At 44.4% G+C, this 27,938-nt stretch overlaps 1 protein-coding gene across 1 annotated transcript in view; it reads left to right on the forward strand.

The window, feature by feature from the left end:
• The first annotated feature begins 849 nt into the window (after window positions 1-849).
• The window catches only part of B4GALT4 (beta-1,4-galactosyltransferase 4), a 36,552-nt gene continuing 9,463 nt past the window's right edge, over window positions 850-27,938 (forward strand). The window contains exons 1-4 of the mRNA XM_040984198.1: window positions 850-906; window positions 14,478-14,835; window positions 24,403-24,635; window positions 26,925-27,112. Coding sequence (XP_040840132.1) covers window positions 14,595-14,835; window positions 24,403-24,635; window positions 26,925-27,112 — 662 coding nt within the window. The 5' untranslated portion in view covers window positions 850-906; window positions 14,478-14,594. The remainder of the gene's footprint in view (window positions 907-14,477; window positions 14,836-24,402; window positions 24,636-26,924; window positions 27,113-27,938) is intronic.

The following is a 27,938-nucleotide window of genomic DNA, read 5'->3' on the forward strand; positions in this document are numbered from 1 at the left end:
GAGCTCCGCGGGCTCACTTTTGGCAGCAGTGGGTGCCAGTGACAGTTGCCATAATTGAGAACCTCTGGTACTTGTGGCCAACCAGACCTCTCCAGGGTTTAGGCAGGTGGAAGTCGCCTTGTGAAAGGTGGGTGATAAAACATGTTCAACAAAACACGCAGCTTCTGATGGCTGTTTCGCCTTTGGGTGTGGTGCTCAGTTGAACCGAATGCTGTACGCAGTTTTCGACTGACTTTACTACCACAGAAAGCTTAATTTAAAAAGTGGTCAAAGGAGCCGGTGGGGAGGGGGGGGATTGGTCAAGTCTACCTTTTATTTAGACACTGCCACCAAACGGATTAAGGCAATTTCTCAAGTGAGAGAATACGTGATGCTTTAGTTGGGGCAGCTAACAGTTGTCTTTGCAGTCATCCTAAATGGTGAATGGCATGCTTTGTTCTCTTAGGTTTTCTAAGCTTTTCCTATAGTAGCTCTACACATTATTATGATTTGTATTGCCTGGCTGATAAACTTGGATACCCCATTCTGTGTGAATGATGATCCCTTATTGTGGAGTGCCCAGTACCTAGCCCACCCCCTCCAGGGTCCCTGCACCTTCCAGCCCCGCCTGGGGTCTACCCAGCCAGGGGTGGAGCCAGGCCCACGGAGAGCTGGCAGGCCCGCCCCGACGGCCCCGGAGGAGCGGGAGGCGGAGCCCGCAGTCCGGAGCCTCCTCCCCGGCGGCTGGGGCGGTCTCCGGGGCCGCTTCACACAGACACCGGGTTTCCCTCGGCGGTGTTCGATCGCCGCCGCCGCTGCGTCTGGGCTGAGTTGAGTACGCGCACCGCCTCGGCTCCACCGGCTCCGGGGAGCGACGTTCCTGGGATGCGCAAGGTCTTATCGGGGAGCGCCGGCAGGCTGGCCGAGGTGGGTCGTGGGCCGGGACTGGTCGGCCTGGGGTTGGCGCGGCCTGGTCGTGCTGGCGCCGTCCTGCACAGCCGGAGCGGCGGCCGGGCCGGGGGCCTGCGGAGGCCGAGGCTGGAGGGAGGCACCGGCTCAGGTGCGGGCGTCCACCGCGGTGCTGCCACTGCTGGGAGCCCCGGGACTCTGGCAAGATGCTGCCAGGTGGGAAGGAGTCACGGCTTATTTCGCAAGGTCGCCCCCCGAATGCCTCCCCAGCAGAGCGCATCACCCCTCCCCGAAAAAGCCCCTTTCTCCTGGGAGCTTTCTTTCCCAGCGTTACACCTACTAGTGGGAAACGTATCAGCGCAGACACCTGCGGGTTCTAATGCTCAACGAAAGGGTTAGTCACTTGAATTTTAAAGCTTGTGGTAAAGAGATGCCCCTGGTCGGCCCCTGAGGCCATCCAGTGTCTGTTGGTCCTGTTTCTTGATATTCTTTTATTAAGCGAAAGGTATTACTTCTTGGCCTTAGGGGGAAAGTCCTGGGGGACATGGACCGAGAAAACGCCCTTGAGGGTGGTAGCTTAATAGAGAAAACTATTAGCGCAGTGGGTGTGCACCAGCTGCAAAGTGTTCCGGAGTGGATAAGGGAAAAGGATCTGGAGGCGGCCAGGTCACAGGTGGACTCCAACCCGCTGAGGAGAGAAAAAGGAAGAAGTTGGTAGGTTGGGGGTTGAGACAAGGAGGATTTTTTTTTTTTCAAACCCTTAAAGGAAAGGGTGGGCGTTGTGGCTCAACAGGTTAAGCCACCACGTGGGACACCCTTTGCTTCTCATATTCTTGAGGCTGAGTTGCTGGTCCCAGCTACTCTGGGGTTCCTATCCAGCTCCCTGCTAATCTCGCTGGAGAGGTAGTAGTGGATGGCCCAAGTACTGGGTCTCTGCCATCCATGTGGGGGACCCAAGTTCCTGGTTTGGGGCTGGCCCAACCCGAACTGAGGGGTGTATTTGGGGAGTGAACTAGCTGACCAAATAAGTCTTTTTTAATTTTTTTAAAGATTCATTTATCAGTCAGATAAATATATAAACATATATACATTGAGAGAAAGGAGGATAGACACAGAGCAATATCTTCCCTCTGATGATTCACTTCCCAAGTGACATTCACAACGGCCGGTGCTGCACCAATCCGAAGCCGGGTTCTATCCGGGTCTCCCGTGTTGGTGCAGGGACCCAAGGCTTTGGGCCATCCTCCACTTCTTTCCCAGGCCACAAGCAGGGATTAGAAGTGGCCCCCATATGGGATGCCGGAGCTTTAAAGGACTTTAGCTGCTAGGTCACCGTTCCAGTCCCCCAATATAAATCTTTTAAAAAACTAAGTAAGTTAAGGATGAATGGGATTCAAGCTGGGTTGGAAACTTGGGATTTAAGGAAGGGCTGGGCTGGAAATCCTGGAATGGCCTCAGGAGTGGAGATAATGTTTAGCTAGAATTTATGTTTCCGGAATTTTATCAATAGAGCCAGTATGATCTTTATGGAGTTCATAACTCCCAGGAAATTGAAAACGCTTTCCTAGACCTGTATTTTTGAGAGAGAAGGTCCTTAGTTTTAATGAGGTTACAAAGCACCTGTTAAAAAGTGTGCAGCCCATCAACCTCATCTGCAAATACCTGCAAAATAGGTCTTGCCTTCAGGTGTGTCCGTATGAGCAGGTGATCATGCGAATAGAGGACTGCATCATTGGCTTTGATGAATTCATGAGGTGCAGAAGATTCATTCTAAAAGTCAAGAAAACTGAGTTGATCATGTTAAAAGGAGATAATGTTTGCTACAAAGTGTCTCCAACTAGAAATGGCCAATGAAGTGAGAAATTATTGAGAGGGCAATGCAGTGTTTTCTGTTAATTCTGAAACACTTGTTCAATGTTTTGATTGCTCTTACGTTATTATCAGAAGCCAATAAATACTGTGGGATTTTATTAAAAATTTTATGCCATGGGGTGGGGGGAGCAGCAGCATTTGTGGGACTTGCTGTGGCTTGATGGGCCAATCCTCCCCTTGCAGGTGCTGGCAACCCATATGGATGCCGGTTTGTGTTTGGCTGCCCCACTTCCCATCCAGTTACATGCTTGTGTCCTGGGAAGGCAGTGGAGGATGGCCCAGGACCTTGGGACCCTGCGTATGCATGGGAGGCCTGGAGGAGCCTCCTGGCTTCTGGCTGCGGATTGGGTCAACTCAGGGCATTGCAGCCGTTTGGGAAGTGAACCAGCGAGCAATGATCTGTCTCTCTCTGTAGATCTGCTTTTCCATTAAAGATAAATGATTAACTTTTTTTAAGGAAGAGAGAAATGCCTAAGTGTAGGAGCACTTATGTTTGGCAACATAATGTGAGGGCATGTGGGTAGGAGGGTAACAAGATCGGCTATGTTACTATATTGTATGCTACTTCATGTATGTATTGGGTATGTATCTTAGCTGAGTTAAATAATCTGTGTTTTATCCAGAGATGCATTGAAATGATTTGAGGGTTTATCCATGTGTTTGAGTATGGTTTTTAAAATGTGCATTTATTTAAAAGGGATAGAGTGAGAAGCACATGCACCATGGCTTGCTGCCTCTCAGCCTGTTTGTTAGCGTGAAGCTGGCTGGGAAGGGAGCAACCAGGACTGAAACTTCCACTTTCGTATGGGATGCAGGTGTGGCAAGCTGAAGCTGCTGGGCCATAGCACAAGCCTCTGAAGCTCTTTCAGTGATCAGAGGTGACTCCCTTTCTTCCTTTCTCTTTCTCCTTTCCTTTGGTGTAGATGAATAATGACTTTTTTTTTTTTAAGTCTGGTTGTGTTGCTCAAAATTATCTGTGTTCTATTTAAAAATATGGATTTCTTACTGTCTTTCCCTTCAAATAAAAATGTTTCTACATGGAGCCTAGAAATGTATATTTCAAGCAAAGAGCACAGGATTCAGTTTCTGACAGCGCCTGAGATTTTTCTTCTTGTGATTTAAAAAAAATATTATTTTATTTGGAAGTCAGAGTTAGAGATGGAAAGTCTTTCATCTGTTGGTTCACTCCCCAGATAGCTACAGTGACCGACTCAGGTGGAATCCAGGAGCTTGGGCTTTTAGGTGTCCTGTGTAGATGGCAGGTGCCTAAGCACTTGGGTCATCGCTTGCTTTCTTAGGCCATTAACAGGGAGCTGGATCAGAAGTGAAGAAGCTGGGACTAGAACCAGCATCCACATGTGATACCTTTAGTTGCTGCACCACAACATCAGCCCCCTTTTTATTTTTAAGGTTTAGTTGTATTCATTTGAAAGGCAGAGAGACAGAAGTAGAGATCTTCCATGGAGCAGGAGCTTGAACCCAGGCCCTCATGTGAGATGTGGGTGTTGTAGCATTACACCCAAATTTTGCCACAAATGCATCATTTTTAAACTTTAACATATTTTTAAGAGATTTGTTTTATTTTTATTGGAAAGGCAGATATACAGAGAGGAGAAGAGACAGAGAGGAAGATCTTCCACCCGATGGTTCACTCCCCAAGTGGCTACAATGGCCAGAGCTGAGGCAATCTGAAGCCAGGAGCATCTTCCAGGTTTTCCACGTGGGTACAGGGTCCCAAGGCTTTGGGCCATCCTCGACTGCTTTCCCAGGCCACAAGCAGGGAGCTGGATGGGAAACAGGGTTGCTGGGATTAGAACTGGCGCCCATATGGGATCCTGGCAGCATTTTCAAGGTGAGGACTTTGGCTACTAGGCTACTGTGAAGGGTCTACTTTAATATATTAAAAAAAAAAAAAACTGTGTAATTATCTAATCAGAAAACAAACATGATCATAAAATGCTTATTTGTGCGTTCGTGTGTTCATTTGTTGTGTGTGCCGATTGCAGTGGCAGTTCCCGTTTTTCTAGGCCCTTGAGATTCCTCGTCATTTTAGTGTTGCTACAGGGCGGCAACAGGTGCCGGTTCTAATCCTGGCAGCCCTTCTTCCCATCCAGCTCCCTGAATGTGGCCTGGGAAAGCAGTCTAGGATGGCCCAAAGCCTTGGGACCCTGAACCTATGTGGGAGATCCGGAAGAAGCTCCTGGCTCCTGGTTTTAAATTCCTCAGTTCAGCTGTTACAGCCACTTGGAGAGTAAACCAGTGGATTGAAGATTGTTGTCTCTCCTCCTCTCTCTCTGACCTTCCATTAAAAAAAAAATAATAAATCTTGAAAGATACAAGAAAGAGAGATCGATGTTCTGTTTGCTGGTTCATTCTCCAAGGGCCAGGATGAAGCCCACCTGCGGCCTGGAACTCAATCTTGGTCTTGTATGGTTGGTGGCAGGACGGAAGTACGTTAGCCATCATTGCTCTTCCCATCTTCTGTGTTAGTAGGAAGCTCGGTTCAAAGTGGAGCTGGGACCTCAAACTAGGTACTTAGAAACGGCATGCAGAGGTCCTGGGTGATGTCTTCATTGCTGTGCAAAATATCTGCACCTATATATCTTACTGATTTTTTAATAGAAGGAAAATGATGATTTCTAAAAGATACATGCTATTCTATGATTTTAATGGTTCTCAAACTGGTTTTTTTTTTTTTAATTGGCAAGTTAGATATAAAGAGGAGGAGATACAGAGAGGAAGATCTTCTGTCCTTTGATTCATTCCCCAAGCAGCTACTATGGCCAGAGCCACACTGATCTGAAACCAGGAACCTTTTCAAGATCTCTCACATGGGTGCAGGGTTCTAAGGCTTTGGGCTATCCTCGGCTGCTTTCCAAAGCTACAGGCAGGGAGCTGGATGGGAAGCGGGGTCGTCTGAATTAGAACCCATATGGGATTCTTGTGCATGCAAGGCAAGGACTTTAGCTACTAAGCTAATGCACTGAGCATGATTCTCAAACTTTTAATCACTATAAAAAATACCCACTGGTAACCCCAAAGTCTATGGAACTATATCATAAAACAAGTTAAAAATTATCCTTGCGGGTATGTTAAAATTTCATATTTCAGGATCAGTGTGGTAGCCTAGTGCTATATGGGTATTGGTTCCAATCCTGGCTGCACCATTTTTCATCCAGCTCCCTGCTTGTGGCCTGGGGTAGCAGTCAAGGACAGGCCAAAGCATTGGGCCCTTGCACTCACATGGGAGACCCGGAAGAGGCTCCTGGCTTCAGATTGCCTCAGCTCTGACCATTGAGGCCACTTGGGGAGTGAATCAACGGATGGAGGATCTTTCTCTCTGTTTCTCCTCCTCTCTGTATATCTGAATTTCCAATAAAAAAAATCTTAACAAATCCATATTTCTTTTTTTTAAAGATTTATTTTTATTGAAAAGGCGGATATACAGAGAGGAGAGACAGAGAGGAAGATCTTCCGTCCAACAATTCACTCCCCAGGTGAGCGCAACAGTTGATGCTATGCTGATCCAAAGCCAGGAGCCTCTTCTGGGTCTCCCATGCGGGTGCAGGGTCCCAAAGCTTTGGGCCGTCATCGACTGCTTTCCCGGACCACAGGCAGGGAGCTGGATGGGAAGTGGAGCTGCCGGGATTAGAACTGGCGCCCATATGGGATCCCGGGCGTGCAAGGCAAGGACTTTAGCCACTACGCCATCGGGCCAGGCCCACAAATCCATATTTCTAAGTTGTAGACCCAGCTGTTTGAACCCACTAATTCTGGAGTGAGACCTTCAAATTTACAGTTTTTGTGCACTTCTCTTTGTATTTGATAAAGACATTGTTGTGATCACACTTTGAGAAATGCTTTTTAAAATCAACGATAAATAGAAAGTTTAGATTACTTGTCCAAAAAGTATTCATAAGTCTGACAAGATTTTGAAATTAGCTCTTTGTGTCTTCTGGGTCCTTGTTTTCTTTATTATTTCAGAACTTCTCAAATTTCTCATTGATGTGTCCCTGATGGTGGTAGGAAGTGAATCCTGCTTACTTGACTGCAAGCTTTTCATGAGTGGCTGAGAATAACACGGAGAACTTCTTTTTAAGCATCCCATCAGATATTATGAATGACATTGCACAACATGTATGATCCATGACAACTTCAATCGTTTTCTAGCTCAATTTGCTTCTTTGTTTCCTGACATTCTTGCTGTGAGATGGGTATCCCAGGGCCATCTGAGGTATTGGCATTCTGCTGCTCTCTGGTGTATTGCTCACATAGGGGTACTCTTTGGGGTCCTGGAAAATGGGACTGGCCATGTATAACTGCTTTTTTGAGTCTCGGAGGAGAAGCATCACTTTGAATACTCAGTGTGAAGGAGCAAGTGAGCATGACCAAAATACAATACCATTGAGTCTCACTGTTCTGAGAAAAGTATTGGAATTGGTTTTAGTGTGAGCCTTTACCTCAGATACGTGAAGGAAACAATGTGGAGATGATGGTCTTACCCACTTTCCTGTACCCTAATTAACTATGTAAAGATTGTCAAAAATATAATAAAAAATAGAAAAATAAAAAAAAATCCCTATTAAATGAAATTTAATGCCCATTTAATTTTTTTCTCTACTAATCCTTATCCCTCCCCCCTTTTTCCTGTCACGTCCCTTTTTAGTAGTGGCATATCTTTATGGGGTGCTCCTAATGTGTTTGAATTGTAGATAATAAAAAGCTTTTCATTACTTACCAAACTGAACACCTGCTATGTGTCAGGCTGGTATAAGGCATTAGGTATACAAAGCAAGAGGTAATTTTTTTGAGAATTAATTTACTGCCACATATTTGTTTGGATTATATTCTGTCTGTTTTTAAAAGTTTTATTATTTGTTTGAAAGGCCAACTGACAGAGTGGGACAGAGATAAAGAGACATCTCCCATCTCCGGATTACTTCTCAAATGCCCACAATAGCTGCAGCTGGGCCGGGGCAAACTCGGCAGCCTGGATCTCCATCTGGCCTCTCATGGGTTGCAAGGACCCAACTACTTGGACAATCCTCTGCTGCCTCCTGAGTGCATTAGCAAAAATACCTAATGAGAAAACAGGTAGCTGGGACTCCATTCCCCAGCATTCTAGTAGTGCATATAGGTACCGCAAATAACAGGTTGGCCTAATGCATCACAATACTACCTCCTGACTTTTTTTTTTTTTAATTAAACTGATTTTAGGTTGATAGGAAAGTTATAAACATGTTAGCGAGTCAATTGGCTTTCCTTAAGTTGCATTTTGTACAGCATGAGCTGGGTTGGAGAAGGAGGTAATGTGCAGTTGGGAAAATGAGAGATGCAGTAGACACAAGATAAAGATTATAAAAGCACGGGGAGGGGAGATAGATAGATGATAGAAACATAGATAAATCTTGCTACCATTGGTTCACTACCCAGGTGGCCAATTTAAAGTCAAGAACCAGAATCTTCTGCTCTGTCTTCTATAAGGGTCAAGGGCCCAAGCACTTGGTTGATCTGCTGCTGATTTCTCAGGTACTTATTTCTCATTAGCTGGAAACGGGATTGGAAGTGGGGCAATCAGGACTTGATGCAGGTGCTATACTACCATCTGGTGCCCAAACTGTCCTTTGATTCCCATTCATGTTTTTTTTTTTCCTTGATGATTTATGTCAGTGCAGACGCATGGATATTCATTTTAATTATAGATTACTATACAATGCCAGCATTATTTGCTTAGTTGCTCAAATGTTCTTGTTTGGGCTATTAGATTAGTTTTTTAGTTTAAATGACTTACACATGTAAAAGGCAGACATATTTCTTTTCTTTTAAAGAAATCATATAGGGCCTGGTACAATAGCATAGTGGCTAAAACCTTGTCTTTCATCCCCTGGGCTCCCATATGGGTGCTGGTTCATGTCCTGGCTGTTCCACTTCCTGTCAAGCTCCCTGCTTGTGGCCCGGTAAAGCAGTGGAGGATGGCCCAAAGTTTTTTTTTTTTTTTTTTGTTAATATTTATTGTATTATGTGACACAGTTCAATATAGGCACTGGGATTCCCCTCACCCCTCTCCCAACCCTCCCCCATGGTGGGTGCCTCCCCCTGCCCCCATTGCATAACCACAGTTCAGGTTTAGTTGAGATTCCTTCATTGTAAGCATATACCAAGCAAAGAGTCCAGCATCTCATTGTCCGGTCAAGTTCTAATCCCAGAAGCTCAACTTCCCATCCAGCTCCCTGCTTGTAGCTTAGGAAAGCAGTCGAAGATGGCCCAAAGCCCTGGGACCCTATACCCATGTGAGAGACCTGGAGAGGGTTCCTGGCTCCTGGCTTTGGATCAGCATGGTATTGGCCGTCACAGTCACTTGGGAAGTGAACCATCAGGTGGAAGATCTTCCTCTCTATCCTCCAATCTGTATATCTGCCTTTCCAATAAAAATAAATAAATCTTTATGTATGTGTGTGTGTGTGTGTGTGTGTGTGTGTATTAACTTGAAAGGCAGAGTGATGGAAGAGACAGAACAGAGAGAGAAAAGAGGGTGAGAACAATTGTCTGTTTAATGGTTCATTCTCCAAATGGCCTCATCAGCTAGGTCGGCCAGACTGATGCCAGTAGCCAGCCAGGAACTCCAACTGGGTCTCCTGTTTGGGTTCCGGGGCTCAGTACTTGGATCATCCGCTGATTTCCCAGGCACATGAGCAGGCTGGATCTAAAGTGGAGTAATCTGATCTTGAAACAGTACTCAGAGGATGCCTTAACCTGCTGCCATATAGCTGGCTCTTCCCCTCGTACTTTAAGGAAATCTTGTTAGAAAAGAAGTAACGCTGGAACTGTTGTGAGAGTGCAGGGTCTCTAAACTATTTAAATGTTAATATAAGTAAGTCCAAAGCCAGGAGACAGGTGCTTCCTCTGGGTTTTCCATGAGGGTGTAGGAGCTGGAGCCATCCCTTTCCCTAGCCCTAGTAACCACTGTTTTATTCTTTACTCATGTAAGATCAACTTTTTTAGATTCCCCATGTGAGAAGTGAGATTATAAGGTACCGTTTTATGTTTGTCTTCTTTCGCTTAACATAATCACCTCCAGTTTCAACCACATTGTTGCCAATGACAAAATTTCATCTTTTTTTTTAATGACTGAACAGACTTCCACTGTGTATTGGTACACATTTTCTTAATGTGTGCTTCAGTAAATGGACACTTCGATTATTTTCACTTCTTGGCTGTTGTGCATAGAGGTGCATTAAATATAGGAGTACAGATAACTGCTTCAGCCGACTGATTTCAGTTCCCTGGGAAATAAACCCAGTAGTAGGACTTCTGGATCAATGGGAATTCTGTTTTGAAAATTTCTGAAGAACTCTGATGCTGGTTTCCCCAATGGCTATAGTAATTCACATTCTCATTGTGTCGGTTTTGAAATCTCTAGCTGGATGTGTGTTCGTTAAGGTCTTTGTCCTTCCTTAAATTGTTTGTAGAAAAGCAAAGTCCCCAGTATCATTTTTTAAAGATTTATTTTTATTGGAAAGACAGTTTTACAGAGAGAAAGAGACCTAGAGAGAAAGATCTTCTGTCCATTGGCTCACTCCCTAAGTGGTTACAACAGCTGGAGCTGAGCTGATCTGAAGCCAAGAGCCAAGGAGCCTTTTCTGGGTCTCCCACCTAGGTGTAGGGTTCTAAGGCCCTGGGCAGTTCTCTACTGCTTCCCCAGGCCACAAGCAGAGAGCTGGATGGGAAATGGAGTGGTCTAGACATGAACTGATACCCACTTGTGATCTTGGCACTTGAAAGGTGAGGATTTAGTTACTGGGCTATTGGGCTAGACTCAATATGAATTCAAGAGAAATTTATTTTAAAAAATCAGCATTTAAGTCTCTTGTGTTAAATCCATAAGAGCTGGTGGGAATGGTCCTCGGAAACTGATGCCTCTGTCACCCTGAAGGAAGAGACCAGACCTACAGGTTGACATTTGAATGCAACAAAGCAGGAGCCTCCTAAAGGGAACCTGCACAGTTTAGGGGATCATGCTGGGCGTATCCAGGCACCACGGAAGGTAAAGAGAAAGTGTCCTGGGGAAGATTGTGGAGCTGGCTGCCTGAGGCTCAGACCCTAGCTGTTTCACTTACTGGTAGATGCAGGGTGTTGGGCAAGGATAGTCACTGTTAGGGTAGAGATGAGAAATCAGTTCATAGAAGTGACTTAAGATCAGTGCATGATACATAGTAAATCCCCAAATAAATTGCTTTCCTTCATGGCTAGTGTTAACTGTATCAGCATCTACTTCCAGTAGCCCTTCCTAGGAGTCCAACATAGGCCATCCTGTTGGATTGCATTTTGGGTCAACATTCTTTTCTGTGGTCTAACCCAAGGACATAACCTCCATTGAGATTTGTATCATTGAGCTTAGAGAGAAATGTGTTCTAGATTTCCTTCAAATTAACCTAAAATACGTGTTTAAAAAAATATATTTTATAGGACCTGGTGGGGTGGCCTAGCGGCTAAAGTCCTCGCCTTGAACACGTCGGGATCCTATATGGGCACCAGTTCTAATCCTGGCAGCTCATCTTCCCATCCAGCTCCCTGCTTGTGGCCTGGAAAGCAGTCGAGAATGGCCCAGTGCTTTGGGACCTTGCACCCATGTGGGAGACCTGGAAGAAGTTCCTGGATCCTGGCTTCAGATCGGCATAGCATCGGCCATTGCACTCACTTGGGGAGTGAATCTTCGGACGGAAGATCATCCTCTCTATCTCTCCTCCTATCTGTATAACTGACTTTGTAGTAAAAATAAATAAATTCAAAAACATATATATATTTTAAAGTACAGCTCCATAGGCTCTGGGAATTTCCCTCCTCACTCCAAATCCTTTTCTTCCACAGATTCCCTATATTATTACAATAGTATAGTCCTCAGGCAATTGGAGTGCCTTCGTAGGCCGAGAACTCCAAGGTCAACCATTCCCTTTCGGATCTCCAACACGGAATGGAAGAAGCCCATATTCTTTCTCACAGGATCTGATGACATTGGAACAACAGCCAGGAGCCCAGAACAGTCTGAAGAAATAGAACAGTAAACTCCCCTCGGGACTAGGGAGAGAAACTTTCTCTGATCCTAACTTAGTTCCAACTTTGGCTCCCCACCCTCTCTTGCAGTGACCATCAGGGTTGCTCCAGAGCCACCAAAGAAAAAAAAAAAAGAAAAAAGAAACAAAAATAGATAAAATAGACAGAGACCAATAAGGAAGGGGAAAGGTTAGAACAGACAGAAAACAGCTTGGACTCTCATATGCCTTACTAGGTAGGACACAAAGTTACTCCTCACTAAGGAGTTGAAGATTTCTCTGCACACCCCTCCTAAAACTGTTCTGCTCCCCAATTGTTAACATATGACTTGTTAGAGTTATAAGCCTGTTTGGACTATCCAAAATTCGTGTAGTTCTGTAGAAATCACGCTTGAATACTCTAAGCTCCTAAATATAAAAATGAAAATAGACATGAGACAGCTGAATGGTACCCTATAGCCATTTTAAGGTATATATCAGCCAGTTGTGTATAAACTAAAATCGAGATGTCAATGAAGTAGTCACAGGATGTGGTTAAGAACTTGCATACTCTAACATATTGGTCACTCAATACCATGTTAATTAACTTCATGGTGTTGTAAATTGTTGTTGAAGTTGTGTAGTGACTTTTCATTGGAGGGGATGATACACTGCCAGCTCTACTTTCAGACCAGGGATGGTTTCCCAATGAAACTGTTGAATATATCTGGACAATGAGATGCTGGACTCTCTGCATGGTCCATGCCCGCAATGAAGGAATCATGACTGGTTATGATCTGTACTACTGTAACAGTATGGAGGAATTCAATATGGGGGGGGGGGAGGGTTTGGGGAGGAGTTGGGGGAATCCCAGAGCCTATGAAACTGTGTCATAAAATGAAAAAAAAAAAAACATCAAAAAAGCAAAGCAAACAAACCAACAAAAACAACAGTATATTCCTTCCAAAGCAGTCGTAAGTTTATCATTCTGTTGTTTAAGAGTATCCTGACGCTGTAGGTATGGACAGTGGCAGAGTCCAGCATCCTATTGTCAAGATGTAGTTAACAGTTCCATTGGGAGTCCATCTTTGATTTGGAAGTAGAGATGTATACTGCATTACATCTCCTAGAAGTACATTTTTGAAATAGAACTTGTGAGTGATGCTGAAACTCTTGAGAGCTGCCAAATTGTTTTGGTGTTCTTTGTTACACCTCCCCGCTTTTTCATTTAAAAAGCAACTTTTTTTTTCACTATAAAATGTTTATATTACAGGGCCTGGCACAGTAACCTAGTGGCTAAAATCCTCACATTGCATGTGCCGGGATCCCATATGGGTGCCAGTTCTAATCCTGGCAGCCCTGCTTCCCATTCAGCTCCCTGAATGTGGCCTGGGAAAGCAGTGGAGGACAGCCCAAAGCCTTGGGACCCTGCACCACATGGGAGACCTGGAAGAAGCTCCTGGCTTCGAATTGGCACAGCTACGGCCATTGTAGCTGCTTGGGGAGTGAGTCAGCGGGTAGAGGATCTTCCTATCTCTCCTCTTCTCTGTGTATCTGACTTTCCAATAAAAATAAACCTTTAAAAATGTTTATATTACAAACTATATATGTAAAACTGTACATAAATATCAAACTGTATAAGTAAGTACCACAGTATTATAAACTGTAATCAGATTTCAATGTTTTAAATTATAAATAGGTTCTACTTGCTACTCCTATCTTTAGACTGTCAATCTCTTTTGTTGGGATTTTCTTGACCTCTCCAACACCCTCCCACTGTTCTCCCAATGCTCAGATGTGCCCGTGGCATTGTCTCTTGGAGAATGTCTTATTAATTCCTGCTGTCCAGGGCTGTTCGTTTTAGCTCTTGGAGAACAAGAGCATTTAGCTCTTCCCTTTTCTTTTCTTTAGGTCAAAATATACTTCCATGAAAGGTTTCACATTTTGCTAACCTTCTCTTCAAGCTATTCCCAAAAGGAACAAAAGGAAAGAGAAGTATAAGGGGTGTTTTACGGTTCACCAAGTTCACTCTTGGGACATTGATCATGCCTCTTCCACACACAATGATTTTTACTTAATTTTACTTTGTTTTTTTTTTTTAAAGATTTATTTTTATTATTTTTTCATTGGAAAGGCAGATATACAGAGAGGAGAGACAGAGAGGAAGATCTTCCGTCCGATGATTCACTCCCCAAGTGAGCGCAACAGGCTGATACTATGCCGATCCAAAGCCAGGAGCCTCTTCCAGGTCTCCCACGCGGGTGCAGAGTCCCAAAGCTTTGGGCCGTCCTCGACTGCTCTCCCAGGCCACAGGCAGGGAGCTGGAAGGGAAGCAGGGCTGCCGGGATTAGAACTGGCGCCCATATGGGATCCCGGGCGTGCAAGGAGAGGACCTTTAACCACTGTGCCACCGCGCCGGGCCCAATTTTACTTTGTTTTTGTGCATCTGGGAAATGACTTTCATTCTTGGGTGACAGACAGCCTGGATGATAACACACAGGAAGTTTCTGTGATGTGGCAGTGACTGGAAGCTTCTACCTGTGAAGTCATCTTTTTCTGATCTTGGAGGTGGGAAAATGGCCGTTACTGCTAGTCAAAGTTTGATAGGGATAGGTTTTCAGTTTGTGCTAAAGTGAATTATTTCATGTTTCTGTTTGAAGCAACATGTCTTTTGTAATTGCCTTTTAGAGATCATTGGAGCAGAACTGCTGAAGGAAGGCAAACATTGCACCCTCAGTTGGCATCAAGTTTGCAGCCAGATTGGAAAAGTTGAACTGGAAGCTTCCTTTCTCTGTACTGGAAAACATGGGCTTCAACTTGACTTTCCACCTTTCCTACAGATTGAGATTGCTGCTGCTTTTCATCTTGTGCCTCATGGTGGTTGGGTGGGCCACCAGTAACTACTTCGTGGGTGCCTTTCAAGAGATTCCCAAAGCAGTGGATTTCACTATTGCCAAAGCTTTGGGGAAACAAAAAACTCTGACTACTGAAGCATCTGTGAAAAAAGTTGAACTTGAAAACTGTCCTTCTGTGTCACCATACCTCAGTAAGTATTTCCTTCTTTTAAGTCCTGTATACATTTTCTTTCTTTCTTTTTTTTTTTTTTATTTTGGACAATCTTTACATAGTTAATTAGGGTAAAAAGGTTTAAGGGCTATGGGAAAGTGGGTAAGACTATTTTTTCCATATTGTTTCCTTCATGTTTAAAGGGGGATATTAAGGAAGAAGCCCCACCCAGTTTTCTACCCCAGGTTCTGGATGTGGGCCATGCTCTGAGGTTCTTGCTCAAGTGGTTTTGATAGTTCAACATTTATGAATTGCTGCCAGTCTTGCCACTCCAAGCACAATGAGGTCACTGAAGAATCCACTGATTGACATAGTCCATCATACAGTCTCTGTTTGCCCTGTATTTCGCTGCAAACATATAGCTGGGATGGTTGATTGGCCTGTTCTGTCTTCTCTCTTTTCTTGGTTAGGGTTCTGAGTCCAGCATTTTGATGGAGAGATCTCCAAAGAAACTTTGTCTGAGGTGTTCTCAGACCGAGGTGTTCTCAGACCAGATTCTTGTATGTACTAGCAAGAACAGGTCCTGGCACAGTCCATCGCCCTGACCAGCTGGTGGTTGTAATTGCTGGGTTGGTTCTGTTTTCAGCCTGACTTCCACTGGAACCAATGGGTGTTGCAGTCCAGCCTGGTGCTGCCCAGCACATTCTCGGCCCTCACATAAACCAGTGGGAGCTTCAGCCTAGTCAGAGTGACCCACAATAACCCCCACCAGGCCCGCCCCCTACCCTGGTTTGCCAGTATGTGTAGCAGTAGTCTAGTCTATCCCACACCCCATTCGGCTCTCATACATGTCAATGGGTATTAATACTTTGTTCCCTCTAACCAGTTCCACTATGCAGCCCACACAGATGCTATTGGGTGTCTGTCTAGCCACCCCAGCCCCTGTCCTAGTTTTCGTACCCTCCCGTGGAATGGTAACCCAAGAGGGAGGAGCCCATTATTTCCCTCCCATGCCTCTCCCACTCCCAGATTATGCACTCTCCAGGTAGTTCTGTGGTTTAACTTGACAGACTTCAGTGCCAACTTCTGCCAGCTGATGCTGTGGCTAAGCCCCAACAACCCTCACCCACTCTAATTTTGTTTGCACCAGTAGGAATAGTCAATCCAGCCTGGCTTTTCCCTGATCAAGTCCACATGAGGTGCACAGGTGCTGTAACGCTGCTTAGTCTGGTCTGCCCCCATCCCAGCTCATGCTCTCCAGTGGGAGTAGCTATCCAGCAGGGAACACCCCCATATTCCCCCTGCTGGTTACACCCTCTCCCTTCCTGGTTCACACGTGTGCTGGTTGGGTGCTGTGGTCACATCCGGTACAGGCAACCTCACTTTGGCATTCCGTATTGTGCACAAGTTTTTGTTTCTACCGAACCCGGCTCAACCTACACTCTGTTCTGGTGCTTGGATTTGTCAGTGCATGACGTGAACTGATATAGCCTGGTCTTCCCAGGACCCCTGCCAAATGTATGCCAGTGGGTAATTTTCCATGGCCTGTTCTGGGCTGTTTTATATCATGTTTCTTGTGCTTACCTGCCAGGTCTGTGTCTTGCCAGAGGAGTTGCCCAGACTCCTCCATCAGAACCTCTCCCAATGGCAGATTTTGTGCATACCCCGGGGTCCATGAGCCAGCCCTACTCAGTTGACCTCCTGTCCTAGCAGGAACAGTGGCTTTTCCTGACTGGCCTTCAACCCAAACTGGTCCTTGCAGTTGGATCTTTCAGCCCAGCCATGTCTTGTCCATACCCACATATTGCTCACACATGGATCAGTAGGGGTTGAGACCTTGCGTAGTCCATCCCTCATCTACCCTGGTCCTCCAGGATACCAGAAGGTGTTAGAGTCTGGCCTGTCTCGGTGCATCAAATCCCAGTCCACACTTGTGCCAAGGGAGACTACAACTGTTTCCTTGATCAGAACACAGCCCTCATTCCAGCTCCTGTGCCCCTGGTAGGAACCTCTACCCAGCTAGGGTCGTCGCCTTAGCTCCCCAACCGGGCCTGTTCCCAGCCATAGATCATGTGCGTGCCAGTGGTTGCTCTGACTCAGCTTGGCTCAGCCCCTCACCTGTCCCCACCTCTGCCTTAGACACTGTGGCTTAGCGTTCCTGGCTTACACAGACCAGTAGATACAAGAGCCTTGCTCAGCATGACCTGTGCTCCTTGCTGGTTACTAGTTTTGCTTGTGGGCTAAGGTTTGCTCAGTCCTGCCCAGTCTACCCTATTCCATTACCAGTTGACACATTAGCCAGCTGTTGGAGCTACTTTGCCCAGCTTGTTCGACCCCCAGGTCTGGACCACATGTTCACCAGCAGGAGCTATGACTAGCCAGGGGAGTTTCCCAAGTTCTTCCACTTAATCCACTCCCAGACCCAGTTCTAATACATGCCATTGGGTTTTATGCCAGGTTTCGGTAAAGTCTGGCCTTCCATTTGGCCTTATATGAGCTGGTGAACCTTGCAGCCCGGCCCACCCCACACCCTATTCAGGATGCACAGTTGGGTGCTGCTGCCTTGATCAGTCCAGACTGTTGCGGTTCCTTTACTTGTGATTGATGGCAGGCTCCTTGGTCACACCTAGCTTAGTCCATCACCATCCCAACTTTTGAGCTAACCAGTGGGGCTAGAATTTCTACAATGTTTGCCCCACACATCCCCCACAGAATCTACTCCTGGATACGGATCTTGAGTGCTAGTTAATGTAGTGGCCCTGCTTAATGTGACCCTTCTCCTGATCCATCATCATGTCAGGTAACAAGATAAGATTCTGCTGGACAAGCCCCGCGCTATAGCTTTAGCATGGAGTGGTGTTTGATGGTCAACATTGTTCAGTGATTACAAGTTCTTCAAAGGAAGTGTTACTGTCATTGGGAATCTTTAGGATAGATTCACGTCCTAGAAACAGAGCGAGTGCAACCTGGAGCTCCCTAAGCAGCGATTCAAAGGAGCAATACCGCAGATGTCCAGGCTGGGCAGCCAGCAGGCAGAGCCTGGCACCAAAAGGCACACTGGCCACCTTGGGACAGCATGCCACGTGCACGTGGTGGCCAGCATCTGGGATCCAGGCATGAGACGCCCCGTCCTGAGACCCACCAGCAGCTGGGAGGCTGCTGGAAGTTTAAACTCCCAGGCCCAAGGTCGCACCCCTCCCCAATCCCATTCACTACCCAATGAATTTGGCGGGTGGGTCCTGGACCTGCCCAGTCACAGAGACCTACCCCCTCGGTGTACTCACCCTGAAGGGAGCAGCCCTGGAGCCCAGACAGGCCCGGGGACAGCTCACCACGTGCACCCTCATTTTCAATTTTTTTTTATAAAAGATTTATTTATTTTTATTGGAAAATCAGATATACAGAGAGGAGGAGAGACAGTGAGACAGATCTTCCGTCTGATGATTCACTCCCCAAGTGAGTGCAACGGCCAGTGCTGTGCCAATCCGAAGACAGGAACCAGGAACTTCTTCCAGGTCTCCCACATGGGTGCAGGGTCCCAAGGCTTTGGGCCGTCCTCAACGGCTTTCCCAGGCCACAGGCAGGGAGCTGGATGGGTTGTGGAGCTGCTGGGAATAGAACTGGCACCCATATGGGATCCCGGGTGTGTTCAAGGCGAGGACTTTAGCCGCTAGGCCACGCCGCTGGCCCCCTCAATTTCAATTCAAAGTAACATTTTTTATAGAAAAGCAAAAACGTCAGAAGTATATAGCTTACTTAAGTTTCACAAAAACATGGCCCATAACTAGCATGTCATTGAAGAAATGGAATCCTTTTAAGTTCCCATTTATCTTTCTGGTACCACCATCTCTTCAAGATTATAACACCAAGGGCCCATGTTGTGATTCAGTGAGTTCAACTTCTGCCTCCAATGTTGGCATCCTGTATGGTACAAGTTCTGGTCTCAGCTGCACCTCTTCTCATCTAGCTTCTTGCTATTGTGCTTGGGAAAGCAGTGGAACATGGCCTAAGTGCCTAGCCTCCAGCCACTCATGTGGGAGACTAGAATGGAGCTCTTGAATCCTGGCTTTAGCTTCATTCAGCCCTGGCTATTATGGCCATCTGGGGAATGAACAAGCTGATGGAAGATCTCTGTCTCTCTCTCTCTCTCTCTTACACACTCCTCCCTCCCTCCTTCTCTTATTCTCATTCTGTTGTTTCTCTCGGTCTCTAGATCTCTATTACTCTGCCTTTCAAATAAAAAAATAAACAGATTAGTACAGCTTTAAAAAAGATTGCAACACCAGGAGTAGCAGTGATTCAGGAGCAGCTATTGCATTCCATATTGGATTGTGTTGTTTGAATTCTAGCTTCTCTGCTTCCTGTTCTGTGTGCTGATTATCCATAGCTTGGAAGCAGCAGATGATGGCTGAAGCAGTTGGGTCCTCACTGTCTATGTACAGAACCCAAATTGGGTTCTAGGATCTTGGTTTCAGTGGTTTCAGGGCCAGCCTTGGCCCTGGGGAATGAATCAATGAATGTGAGACCTTACCATCTGTTTTCGTCTTTTGAATACAATCAAAAGAAAGATAAAGCAGAATTTAATTATGTATTGTTTCTGTTGAAGATTGTTAATACTGTAAAATAGATTCTTCCTGTCTTGGAACTTCATAAATGGGAAACATTACCATGTCTTCTATTTTGTGTTTAACGTTGGTGGTTCAGCAGTTTTGTGACGTGTTCACATGACTATATGTGGTTATGATTTGTTGCTGTTCATGTGTAATATTCTATTACGTGAATGTATCTATGTAACAGTATCAGGAAGAAGTCTCAGCATCATACAGTAGCTGAATGGTTGATGCTGGCTCTGTTTTATGTGTCTCTTGTCCTGGGACAAGTGGGTAAAAGAGCACAAGTGGAGAAATTCGAGTGTGTTCACACTTCTACTTGTGTCATATCTGTTAATAATGTCTTGGCATAGAGTGTGGAGTCAAGGATCAGGAAATGAGTTTTTAAATGTTATCTTTAGTGTTTATTTTTTAAAATATATTAGGTATTTTGATTCCCCTTTGTTGTCTTGCCTTTTAGCCCAACAGCAGATCAGTTTCAATGTACATGATAAAATTGGAAGACTCTGTGTTAGTTTTTACATATGAATGAATTTCAGCATTTTTTCAGTATTTATTTATTTGAAAGAGAGAATTACAGAAAGAGAGGGAGAGACAGAGAGAAAGAGATCTTCCATCTGGTTCATGCTGGAAGACCAAAAATCTGAGACTTGGTCAGGCCAAAGCTAGGAGCCAGGAACTTCTTCCAGGTCTTCCATGTGGGTAGCAGGGGCCCAAGCACTCAGGCTGTCCTCCGCTGCTTTTTCCAGGACATCTGCAGGGAACTGGGTAAGAGGTGGAGCAGCTGGGTCAGTGGTTCAGTGAAGTATGAACCAGCACCCAGATTTCAAAATCTTTTTACCCCAAATTAGTTTATCTTTTAATTCCATTTTGCATGAACTTTTTGAAATAAACCTGATTATCTTGACTCTCCAGGAGATCAACACACCTGTAGTTCTGCCGACACTTCTGAGCCTTTACCTGTGTTATTCCCTCTTACTAGCATGTCTTTCTTCAAGCCGTGTCTGCCTGGTACATTTTTCTTTTGTTGCTGAAAGGTTTCTGGGATTGGATTAGCTATGGCTAATCTTTTGTTCATGTGTGCAGGTGTACCAGTATTCCTTTTGTTTTTGCTAACCACAGACTGTTGCTCGTGTATTTGCCTTTGTTCCCTAGGAGACAGTGAACAAGCAGGGTGTAGGCTGGTAATCCTTCCCAACTCTCTTCCCAACCTGGGCATTTATCAAAAGAGCTCTTTGTCAGGATTGTGGGGAGTGGGTCAGAGTTGGGGTTTGGGTATCTATTTATTCTTATTCTCATCACAGGCTTGTTACTCTTTTTTTTTTCTTTTAAAAATAGACTTATTTATTTGAAAAGGGGAGAGAGAGAGAAAGCAAGTACATACGAATGTTTCTATCAGTTGGTTCACCTCCAAAATGTCTGCATCACCTAGGGTGGGCCAGGCTGAAGTCAGGAGCCAGGACTTTCATCCAGTTAGCCCACGTGGGTGTCAGGAACCTGAGCATTTGAGCCATTCTGTGCTGCTTTCCAGCATTGGAAAGGAGCTCAGTCAGAAGCCAAAACTTGCACAGGCACTGTGAAATGGGATGTGGATACCAAGAAGTGGTTTAACATGCTGTGCCACCGTGTTCACACCTCCCTTTCTCTCTCTGAGAAACATTTGACATCTGCTGATTCATTCCACAGATGCCTACAGCAACTAGCACTGGTCCAGGATGAATCCAGGAACCTAGAACTCAGTCTGGCCTTCTCCCCTGTGGGTAGTAGGAATATAACCATTTGAATCATCACTTGCTGCTGCACAGGCTGTGCATTTGCGCAAAACTAGAAACAGAAGCCAAGTTGTGACTTGAACTAAGAACTCCAATATAGAATGTTCGTGTCCCAAGCTGCATTTAATGCTGTGTCAAATGCTCACTTCCTCCCTGCAACCCCACTATTTTTCTAAATTACTGCCTTTTGCAGCTGCAGACACTCTTAGTCTGTTTGGGGTGCTGTAACAAAATAATGTATATTTATTGCTTACTGTTTTGGAGGCTCTCTGAAAGTCCAAGGTAGATCCCAACATTGCCAGGCTCATAGTGAGGACTCTGTTACTGATTATGTACTCACAGAGCATTTTCTTGGTGTGCCTAGCCTAAGTCCCAAGGCTGAAAAAGCCAATTTTTTTTTGTTGTTGCTTAGGTTTATTTATTTTTATTGCCAAGTCAGATATACAGAGAGGAGGAGAGACAGAGAGGAAGATCTGTCTGATGATTCATTCACCAAGTGACCTCAATGGCTGAAGCTGAGCCGATCCAAAGCCAGGAGCCAGGAAATTCCTCCAGGTCTCCCATGCTGGTGCAAGGTCCTTGACTGCTTTGGGCTGTCTTCGACTGCTTTCCCAGGTCACAAGCAGGGAGCTGGATGGGAAGCAGGGCCATAGGAATTAAAACGGTGCCCATATGGGATCCTGGCATGTTCAAGGCAAGGACTTTAGCTTCTAGGCCACCGTATCAGGCCTGAAATCTCACTTTTATAAGGCCAGTTACCTTGTCATGGAGGTTCCACTCTTGTGAGATTGTCTAAATCTAATTGTCTTTTCCAAATTTCTACCATCACACTGGGGAGGAGGATCTCAACAATAGGAATTTAGAGAGGCACAAATATTCAGTCCATGTATCCTGTTTTTCTGATTAGAAAGCAGTCTTGTTCTGTATTTATTTTGGCATACTACTTTTGAATTAGCCATGGAAAAGCCAAAATATTGTTCCTGATTATGTGTTCTGTTCACAGATGATCTAAATTGGGGTATGAAGCTGAATTATTAAAATGCAAATCTGACTGTTGATCCCTGTTTAAAATCCTTATAGTATATTTAAGTAGTATATTCTTTCATAAAAAATAGATATAAACTGGGGATGGCATAGTGGTGTAGCTAGTTAACCCTAGATCTGAAACATCAGCATCTCATGTAGGCACCAGTTCAAGTCCCTGCTGCTCCACTTCTGGTCCAGCTCCCTTCCATAACCTGGTAACAGCAGCAGAAGATGGCCCTAGTGTTTGGACTCTTGCCACCCATGTGGGAGACCTGGAGGAAGCTCTTTGCTCCTGGCTTTGGCTTGACTCTCCCTGTCTCTGCAACTCTTTCAAAACAATAATTTTATTAACTTCTTTTCTTTTCTTTTCTTTTCTTTTCTTTTCTTTTCTTTTCTTTTCTTTTCTTTTCTTTTCTTTTCTTTTCTTTTCTTTTCTTTTCTTTTCTTTTCTTTTCTTTTCTCTCTCTCTCCTTCCCTTCCTCCCTCTTCCTCTTCTTCTCCCTCCCTTCCCCTCCTCCATCCCTCTATCCCTCTCTCCCTCCTTCCCTTCCATCTCATCTCTTCTCTCTCTCTCTCTCTCTCTCTCTTTTAATAGGGTGGACAAAGGGCACGTGTTTCACGTAGTGGGCAAGATGGCCATATCCCATATCAGAGTTCATGGGTTTGAGTCACAGTTCTATTCTTGATTCCATATTTAGCTAACCTTGAGAGGCAGCAGGTGATGAAACAGTTACTTGAGTTCCAGCAACCCATGTGAGAGACCTGGATTGAGTTCTAGATGATGGCTTCAGCCTGGCCATGCTCCCAGGAGATAGAGGATCACTGTCCTTCGTTCTCTCTCTACCTTGCAAATAAATAAACTTAAGAAGATCTTAGTGACCCAAGGAGAAGGTACTGTGGGTGGGGGGTGTGTAGCAGAGAGACAAAGAGTAAATGGAAGTAGATACTGAAAGGTTAAGGCATATGCAAATTTATGATGTTCAGAGGGTGAGCAAGTGGGCTAGTTTTGTCAGACCTGATGAAGGGGGGCTGTTTTAGAATACAAGAACAGTGACATAGGTTAATGACGGGAACTGTTTCCTGGACACGCAGAAAACCATCTAATTGGCTACTCTAGCATCTCCCATCATTGCCTGGCAGCAGCTCTGTGAATATGTCTTCAATATACCTCCATTTTTCAATGTTTTGTATTGGATCATTACTTATTGCTGTTTCACCTGTGGACCCTTTTCCAAAGACAGTTGCTTTTCATGTCTTTAAACAGATGCTTGAGACTGTTGTAACCAGGGTAGGGGGGATAGTCAACATGGAACAAGGCATGGGATCTGAAGGGGAATTCACATATGCCAATACCTTGAAATTTTACAATTGAACTAGTGTGTGTGGCAGTATGGGGAGAGGAGCTTCAGAAAGTCTGTATAAAAATAGAACTAAAAGATAATGTGCATCTCCCATAAATGGAATACTCCTTGTATGAAGCTCCCCAGCTGGAACCTTGCTCCCCCTCTCACCAGTTAGCATGCTCTGATAGTTCAAGTTAGGAGAGAAGGATCAGATGCTCAGTTTGACATTTGAAGCCTTGAACAGAATTAGTTGCCATGGATGGCTTTGGGTTTCACCTGGTCAGGTTGCTTCCAGACTAGTGAAACAAATGCTGTGGACAAGTGGAAATGTCTGTTGAATAAGTCCTGTGAGAGGACTGCTGGACTGTTGCACTCTCTTGTGTCGCTGAGTTAGAGACTGAGGCTGGTTTCCTCTTTTCAGTGCTTTACTTTCAGGGATGTAGAATAGCTCCTGCATTTAGGAAAGGGGTAGGAAAAGGACATGATTTCATGGAATGCTCTCGATTTTTTCAGATTCCAACTTCCTTGTGTTCTGAGCAGAAAAAGAGGGTAGAGACTACATTGTCGGGGTCACCAGCTCATTGCACGTTTCCCACATAAGGACAGATTGCAGAGCAATAATTGATCAGGCAGAAGGAAAATTTATCAGTCGCTGGTTTTGTAGCCAGGAACCTTAGCCACCTGGCTCTTTGGTAACAGTTTATGACTAAGTGACACTTAAATTAATAGAGTGCTCACTGTTTGTGCTCACTGTTTGCCAGGCAGTGTGAATTGCTGTACAGCATGCTGACTCATAGGAGCCTCTAGACTCTGGAAGGTGGCTCCTGCTATTACCTGTACCCTATGTTTATTATAGGAGGTCAGAGCAAGCTCATTTTCAAACCCAATCTCACTATGGAAGAAGTACAGACTGAAAATCCCCAAGTGTACAGAGGTCGGTATCAACCAGAGGAATGTAAAGCTTTGCAGAAGGTCGCCATCCTCATTCCTCACCGGAACAGAGAGAAACATCTGATGTACCTGCTAGAACATCTCCATCCTTTCCTGCAGAGGCAGCAGCTCGAGTATGGCATCTACATCATCCACCAGGTGAGAGCTGTGTACTAATGGCCATGGAGTTCTGCGGCCATCTCTCCTTTTTTTTAAAATCACTTCCCTACTACTTATTAAACCATGCATTCTATGTTTAACTCTTACTTTTTCCCCCTATTTTTAAAAGATTTATATTTATCTGAAAGAGTTAGAGAAATAGAGACACTTGACATCTTCTGGTTCATTCCTGAGACAGAAACAGAGAGATCTTCCATCTGCTGGTTCATTCCCAAATGGCTACAAAGGGAAGGCCATGCTGAAGTCAGGTGTGTGGAATTCCGTCCTAGTCTCTTACCTGGGTGGCAGGAGCCCAAGTACTTGGTCCATCTGCTGCTGCCTTTTAGACACATTAGCAGGGAGCTACTTGGAAGTGGAGCAGCAGGAACTATGCATATGGGATGTAGACTTGCAAGAGGTGACTTAATCTGGTTTACCACAACACTGACTCCTTAGGTTTTTTTTTTTTTAAGACGAGTTTAGGTCTAGGGGCCAACATGATGGCTAATCTACCTGCAAGTACTGGCATACAATATGGGCACTGGTTCTAATCCTGGCTGCTCCACTTCCAATCCAGCTCACTGCTTATGACCTGGGAAGGCCATGGAGGATGGCCTAAAGCATTGGGACCCTGCACCAGTGTTGAAGACTCAGAAGATGCTTCTGGCTCCTGGCTTTGGTTTGGCTCAGCTCTGGCTGTTACAGCCTTTTGGGGAATGAGGCAGTGGATAGAAGATGTTTCTTTCTGTCTCTCCTTCTCTCTGTATATCTGCCTTTCCAACAGAAATAAATAATTCTTTAAAAAAAATTTAGCTCTAAGTCTAATGGAGTAGATGACTAAAGATGTCTCTTTGTTATCAGAAATTATTGTATGAAAATAGGCATCAGTTTCAACAGCCATGTTTGTCCTTTGAGAATTATCCCAAGCCATCCAAATAATTTCCTCTCTAAGACTGCAAGCAAAATCATTAACTACTTGCTACTGGTTGTAACTGGTATTTGTTTTTCATAGAATTTTTGATAATGTTTGATTGCAGCATATGCTTTATAGGAAACTGAGCTGAAAAATCTGTGTTCTACAATATTTCTGTATACATTTTTAAAGGATTTGAAACAAAATCTTACTATTAATGTTGTTTATAACTGTTTTTGTTTTTAGCATTGTTGACCATAGCTATGATTAACTAGATTCTGAGTTGACTCAGGACAGCAACTCCCCAAAGTACAGTGCTGTTTTTATGAGTAGAAAAATATCTCTGCATATTGTTATTCTTTTCAGGAAAACATTGTGGTAACTTTTGAGAGCTTTTCCTTGGATTATAATAAGCCATTCATTGCTGAGAATTTATTCTTATGGAATTTGATCTAAGCAGCAATGGAAGCCATTAATACCACAAATGTTTTCATACTCTAATGTTGATCATTTTACTTTATTCTTTCTTACCTAAAGACAGGTCTCTTTGAGGCCCCCGTGAGGATTAACCTCTGCTATCAGTGTTACAACAGGGTTTTCAGTGATTTCCAAGAAGCTTTCAAGTAATTTAGAATATTAGCAATAGTTTTCTCTGCTTACAAGGTCAAGACATCTTGATCCTTTTGTCAGCCTCGTTAGCTAAATCTCTTGGAAGCATAGTGTCCATTTGTGATGGAGGGTAGGTCTGGGATCAGCCAAGAGCCAAACAGTGATGACATGATACTGCCTGGTTTGAGTAGTACCAGGGAGAGGCTTTGTAGTTTTACATGGAATGAAAGAACTTTATGAGTTTTTAGAAAGTTTTAGAGAGGGGTGTTTGTTTTGTGATAAAAGATCTTCACTCTAATAGATTTTAAGCAAGTAATATACTGTTACTTGTTTTTTCTTTTTTTAACTATTTAAGAATTTTTAATTATGTGAGATAGTCATAGCATATAAAGTTTCCCATCCTGGCCATTTTTTCACTTTTGCTTATTTTTGTGATTTCAACCATTTTTAAGTGCATTACTTAGTGGTGTTAAGAACATTCACTCTTTTGTGCCACCAATTTCCTGAACGTGTTAATCTTGTGATTTGAAATGATACCATTCAACAACAGCTCTCCAGAGATAAAGGACTGTTTTTTTTTAAGTTACAGAACACGTATGTGAGGCATAAGGAAGACGTCAAAAGGGTCTAATGTTTTTATTATGCCTTCAAAGATCTTATGGATTTCACAAGTAGCATCTTGTGCAGGAATAATGTCAGCTCCTGCATGGAATAGAGGAGGGAAATGCTCTGGAATGTTATCCAAGTTTTCATTTCCATACCTACAGGCTGGAAGTAAAAAGTTTAATCGAGCCAAACTCTTGAATGTGGGCTATCTAGAGGCTCTCAAAGAAGAAAATTGGGATTGCTTTATATTCCATGACGTGGACCTTGTGCCTGAGAATGATTTTAACCTTTACACATGTGAGGATCAGCCCAAGCATTTGGTGGTGGGCAGGAACAGCACTGGGTACAGGTAAGGTGCTGCCGATGGGTGGCTTGGGTTGAGAAAAGCTTGGTTGTGTCAAGTCTGTGTGAACTGTTTTGGCAAGAGTGTCTCAGGCAAATGGCACATAAGGGAAATGACCAAAATGAGAATTAGAGAATGTAGTAAGGGAAAAATATTCCACAACAGCTTTCACAAAGGATCATAAAGATTAAAGGGACAGAACAGCCAAGAGAATATAATTCGAGTGTTGCATGTGGTAGGCAGCCTCACCTTGCAGTGCTTGGCTGGTGGGATTTTTCAAATTTCTTCATACAGTGTAGAACTCAAATAACCCATTTCCCAATCACTGCTTTCCCAGGGGACCCAGGACAGTTCATCTCTGTTTGTCACACTAGAAGTGCCAGGTCCCCTGATCTTTTTTTTTTTAGATCATGAGTAGAATTTCAACCGTATTCTACAGCAGCTCCTGTGCTCACACAGCCAAGATAAAGTTGTGAGCCAGAAAGCTTCCCTACAAATAAAATTTTTATTGGTTTATGTGTGTGCACTCTTACCTGTTGGTTTTTGCCCAGCTCTGCCACTAACAGGTGCTGGTATCCATGATGGTTTCTTTGCTGGGAGCCACAAAGCCAATCAGAATGAGATTGATCTGCCCTCAGCTCCTTCCTGAGTGCTAATGCCAAGAGACAGACAATAGAGTCACATTGGTATTGCATTTTTGCAAATACAGCCATAAGCACTTGGAAGTAAAGGGGAGGAACAGACACCCAGCGGGAGATCCATAAAGATTACTATGAAAAATAAAATAGAGTCAACCAGGATTTGCTGGTTGAAACTGAATCACCAATACCTT

This window comes from Ochotona curzoniae, unplaced genomic scaffold (genome assembly GCF_017591425.1).
Source record: "Ochotona curzoniae isolate NIBS_2020 unplaced genomic scaffold, NIBS_Ocur_1.0 contig_4093, whole genome shotgun sequence".
NCBI lineage: Eukaryota > Metazoa > Chordata > Mammalia > Lagomorpha > Ochotonidae > Ochotona > Ochotona curzoniae.